Raw genomic sequence first — 5,503 nt, 5'->3', positions numbered from 1 at the left:
GGGAAACTCTACACCCTTAGCGAAGGGGAAAAAACCCCACAGCACAACCCCCTGCCCAACAAGTGATGCAGAGATAGTCACCACATCCCACTACCAGACCAACACCCAGCTAGTCTCCAAGCAACAGCTACTTTGGAGAAACACCCCCCGGTTTTGTTGCTGAGCGTGAGGCTACAAGGCATGGAACATCCCCTTGGTCCGTCGAGGTCAGCTGCGCTGGCTGTGTCCTCTCCCAGCCTCTTCCTCCCACTGGCAGCCTCCTGGCTGCAGGGGCAGAGCGAGGGGCAGAGAGGGCTTTGCCGCTGTGCGAGCGCAGAACGCTGGTGTGCCAGCAACACCGTTTTGGTCGTAAATCGCACAGCAGCACAAGGCAGCTGTGACAAACGTGTACTCCACCTCAGGCAGACACTGTACGCGGCAGGCTCACACCCTTGGACGAATCTGGGCTCACGCAGGCCGCGCTGTGCTGAGTCTGTGCAGAGGAGTTGTCGGCAGGAGGCAAAGACCCGAGTTTTATGTGCATGGAGAATAGCAAGCCCAAGTCACGGATGTAGGGAGTACCCACAGCTGGACAGAGGGGCTCAGGCAGTGGCATGAGCATTATTCATATCTGTAATGGTACAATCTGGCATTCGTGTTTGTCCGGTTAATGGGATCAAACCACCCAATGGTTTACTGGAAGCAACGCTCCCACGGGTTTTGGATACAAGGCCCCAGGCTACAGTGAGTTACTGCTTTCACAGCATATCTTGACTGGGACAAGAGCACCTTTAATTACACAAACTCCGTGTAAGTGATGTTCTGAAGAAAACTCAAATCCATTGAATGTCACCCCTGGCAGAGTTATATCTGGACTCCATATGAAGAGACCTGATATCAGAGAAAGAGGATGTAGCTGAAAGAAGACGTCAGGCTAAAAGAAATGGTTATGGGCTGGTATATGTGGAAGCTAAACACGAGTGCGGCAGCTTTGTCAAACACAGGCAGAGCACAGATGATGATAGTGGTGGCATGGGCTATGGTGTTCAGAGATGCCACTGGGCTAAGCTAGATGGGCAAGAGATAAAGCAGCAGATAAACCTGCTGTCAGATGCAACCGAAAGAGAGGTGTTGGATGGAAAGGGTGGTTGATGAGGAATGGAAGAAACGAGAGAATCAGATGAGTCAACTACTTACCTGTGTGAGAAGGCGGCTGGATAATGGACTTTATGGTCCATTTGCCTTCCTCATTGTAGTAGTTATTGCCTTGCATCAGTCGTGCTCTCCCTTGAGTTATTGTCCCTGCTGTTCAATGTACCGAGCATTTACACAGCTAAAAAATCTATTACAACTACCCGACACTCTTTGGAAGTAGTGTCAGTACACGTGGCTTTAAATTCAGTCAGCCCAAATTTAATATCCAGTTCTAGCTGACGTTTCTTCCCCAGCTTTGTGTCTGGCATTGGCACTGTACAGGAGCCAAGCAGTTCCACCCCTTCCTCATCTACGTACTGAGCATCCTGCTTTTCTGTACAATAGAAGGAAAAGCAGGCACTTGTCTGATCTGGTTCTGTTGGATGGAAATTATAGTGGGCAATTTCATTTATATTCACCGACTCATCAATTCCCACCAATTTCTTGAAGAGATCTGTGCAATAAATACAGCCATCAGCTTTTGAGACCCTTAGTTTACGGACATCATGGATAGCAGTATCAAACTCACTACTTACTGCTAAGCCATATGTTCGAGCGCTGACTCTTGAGGCAACAATGTGTGGATTGACTCCAAATAAAACAGCCCCTTTTGCAATGGCCACTTGGGCGTCCGCTGGACAAAGGATATGATACTTTCTGCTAAAGGCCTGACTGATCGCATCTCTCAAGATGATGCTGGACGCAAAGCCTCCCACAAGCAAAATGTACTGGACCTTGGCCATCCTAGGCTTGTCAAGAATTTCCCTCACAGTATGAATGACATTTTTGATACTGTAGTCAAAAAAGCTCTTCATTTTCTCACATGTAATCATGATCATTCCGTCACGCCACACAGCTCCGTCTGCTTTTTTGAAGAAATGGGAGATGTCCTTCTTGCACCCTGCCACTCTGGTCAAGTTGTAGTAGCAATGTATGTAGACGTCCTCCCTGCTAGTAGAGCATTTTTGTAGACTGAAGTTGTACATCATATGTTGTAGTTCGGTAGGGTGGTTTTTTACATATTCATCCCATACACCATCATCAAATATTTCCTTGAGGAAATTGGTGAAGTTTTCATCCACTCTGTTGCCTCCCCATCCACCTCCAGTTGCCTTGTGTAACTCCTTTAGGTAGTGGTTTTCTTGGATCTCGTGTACCGTGATGTCTATTGTGCCACCTACACACACACACAAACCAAGTTAGCTGATTTCTTCCAAGTACATGAGGTCCTTACTTTGAACCGAATATGATCTTACCTTCTCAACTCCTGGTCCACAAGTGTGCTTTTCGGCTGCTTTCTTTTCTCATCCTCACTCCCCTGCTACTACCTGCACACCTTTGGATTTCCTAAGTCTAGGCACTTCTGTTTACAAGGCTGCTCTCTCAAGGCACCTGCAGTACTTGCTGCTGGGAGCTGGATGCTCTGACTTGCTCCCTGCACAAGCCGATTGCCTTTCTGATCACAAAAGGAGACTGGCCTCCTCACAGATAGTTGACTCCTGCCTTTTGATAGACACGCTCCGAGTTAAGATGAGCGGCAGTGGTGAGACTCTCAGAAACTTGCGGTCCTCTTGATGCCTTTTCAGTATTTGTTTACATTTACCAGACTGTTTCTGGCAGGAAATTCACGTTACACCCAAAAAACTTGCACGGGAAACTAGAGAAATTACTAATCTGATGGATTACGTCCATCAAATGTTCTTAACAACTAACTGACTCTACAGGGCCTGCTAGCTAATCCCTTCGGTCAGTTCACTGGGCACGACGCTTGCGCCTACGGAGGAAGCTGGGAGCTCAGGCTGTACAACAGCATATTGGTGCACATCAGTGGCTGCCACTGGGACACGGAGCCTGGTCTGTCTTTTCCTCCCATTTTTCCGCCTGTCCATGGATCTCATTAAGTGAGAAATGAAAATAAAAACCCCACGACAAGCACAGCAGTGGAATCCAAGCTGCACTGCAGTACGTGGGGACACGCTGTGTCAGACACTGCGCAACAGCCATGCTCCACACCCAGCGAAGATGGTACCGGTTAAACACCAAAAATTTTACCTCCACAGTCAACAACAATATACTGGATCCCAGGGGAGTCTTCAAACTTCTTCTTGTCACTGCTGTCTGCCATAAACCCTTCCTGTGGAAGCTTTTTGCACCAGAGCGATGCAGCCTCCGGCTCCAGGGCAATAATCAGCTTCTCAGAAGTCATGTTAGAGATAAGTCCTGCCTAAAATCACAAGAGAGAAGCGTCGGTTGAAGGAAAGGTGGTGAGGCTGCACGAATGTCACATGTAGGGAGGCTGTTATCACCCCAGGAGACCACACTGGGGTGGTGGTTCTTGCAGCGCTTATCTCCACAGGGCTCATTTCTACGGGGGCTGGGGGGAAGGGGCAAAGCGGTTGTTACTGCCAGTTTGGGACATCCTCTCCCCCGCCATCCCTAACGTGGGAGATTTCTCTCCCTGATAGATGGAAATCTGAAATACAGGTTGTTTAAATGTTGAGGAGTTCTTTCGCCTCAGTGGATAAAGAGATCTCTGAAGATAATTTGAGGAAGCCGGATAACCCCTGCCTTTACCTCTTTTGCCGCCAGACGCATGAACTGCCTGGCAGCCGAGTTCCATATGGCCGGGACGGTAACAACCCAGGTGATCTCCTCCTGGTCACAGACTGTTTGGAAAGAGGCCTCTTGGATGGTGTTCAGGGCATGTTCCTTCAGGTAGCGCAGGCTTTCGGAAAAGACCGTCAGGGCAGGAAGTGTCTTTCCATTGCTGGCTTTCAGCTCCATGCTAGAAGTGACTTTCTGCAAAAAGAGATCTCAGGGTCACATGCAGCAGTCTCAGCGAGAGACCCATCCCCTTCGCACTGAGCACGGCACAACACGTGGCGCAGAAGGAGGTCCTCTCTCCAAACCTGAGTAAATTCCCAGCAGTGGCTTCAGTATTGTGGCAAACGGCAGCCTAACTGACCCAGGTCAGCTACCAAACTGCTTACACGTGACATCTGTGATTCAGCAGGCAAAATACCAATGTGGTTGATAAATCAGCTCTTTCTCCTGGGCCAAATTTTATAAATACCCTGAAGATCCTCCTGGACAGCCAGTGGGAAGAATTCTACATTCCATGTGACACCTCCACACATTTCCCAGGTGTATGTGTAGAGGGTTCAGACCTTTCTGGTTGAGCCTATACTTCTGCGTATGGCATTAACAAAATATATGCTGGACAAACACGTAGGCAGATAACCCTCTGGTCTGACACAGTTTATCTGTAACGTGTCCTCTTGGCTTGTGCGTCCCCCTGGGTGTATCTGAAGCTTGAAGCAGGTGGCTGCTCTGACAGTTTTTCAGTCTTCCTCAGGTGTCCAAAATTCCCTCTGTCACTCCCTGCTCTGTCTTCAAAGAGTGGGAATTCTTGCCTGTATCCATAGAAGTGTCAGGAATCAGCCTTCACCACATGTAATTTCTTTGTTTTGCTTCACCAGCCACCAAAGATGGCCCTAAATCACAAGGATTATCAATTGGATAATCAGCTCCATTAACTTGGGATCCTTTACAGCCAATGGAGAAAAACAGGCCAGTCCAGGTGCTGCCCAGCTTCGATATCACACAACCAGGAAAGGTGAGGGGAGTCCTGTTCTGCAGGTGCAGCCGCTTAACAAAAAGGGAATCCGTGTTTGGTTTTGCTTACGATCTGTCATGGTTTAGGCCCAGCAACAACTCAGCACCATGCAGCCGCTCACTCACTCCTCCCCAGTAAGGTGGGAAGGAGAAAACATCAGAGAAGGCTCATGGGTTGAGACAAGGACAGGGAGGGATCACTCACCAATTATGGACATGGACAAACCAGACTCGACTTGGGGGGAAAAAACAACTTAAATTGTTACCAATCAAATCACAGTAGGACAATGAGGGACAAAACAAAACAAATCTTAAAAACCTTCCTCCCACCCCTCCCTTCTTCCTGGGCTCAGCTTTGCTCCCAGTTTCTCTATCTCCTCCCCCCAAGTGGCACAGGGGGGAATGGAGATTACGGTCAGTCCATCACACGATGTCTCTGCTGCTCCTTCCTCCTCAGGGGAGGGATCCTCACACTCTTCGCCTGCTCCAGTGTGGGGTCCCTCCCATGGGAGATGGTCCTCCACCAACTTCTCCAACGTGAGTCCTTCCCAGGGGCTGCAGTTCTTCACTAACTGCTCCAGCGTGGGTCCTTTCCACAGGGTGCAGTCCTTCAGGAGCGGCCTGCTCCAGCACGGGCTTCCCACGGGGTCACAGGATCTTTGGGCACAGCCGCCTGCTCTGGCATGGTGCGCCGGGTTCAGTCAGGAAAGAGTTA

The 5,503-nt window shown here is 49.3% G+C and overlaps 1 protein-coding gene across 1 annotated transcript; it reads right to left on the bottom strand.

The window, feature by feature from the left end:
• Positions 1–1,304: 1,304 nt before the first annotated feature.
• On the bottom strand, positions 1,305–3,972 carry LOC104507749 (heat shock 70 kDa protein 12A-like; the record flags this gene model as incomplete). Its single annotated transcript, XM_010149125.1, has 3 exons — positions 1,305–2,350; positions 3,226–3,397; positions 3,748–3,972. Coding segments are annotated over 3 exons (1,443 nt in total), but the record flags the coding sequence as incomplete, so codon positions are not given.
• Between the last annotated feature and the right edge of the window lie 1,531 nt (positions 3,973–5,503).

The sequence above is a fragment of the Eurypyga helias genome, unplaced genomic scaffold (genome assembly GCF_000690775.1).
Source record: "Eurypyga helias isolate BGI_N326 unplaced genomic scaffold, ASM69077v1 scaffold33693, whole genome shotgun sequence".
In the NCBI taxonomy this organism is placed as follows: domain Eukaryota; kingdom Metazoa; phylum Chordata; class Aves; order Eurypygiformes; family Eurypygidae; genus Eurypyga; species Eurypyga helias.
This window is presented reverse-complemented; position numbering and strand designations above follow the sequence as displayed.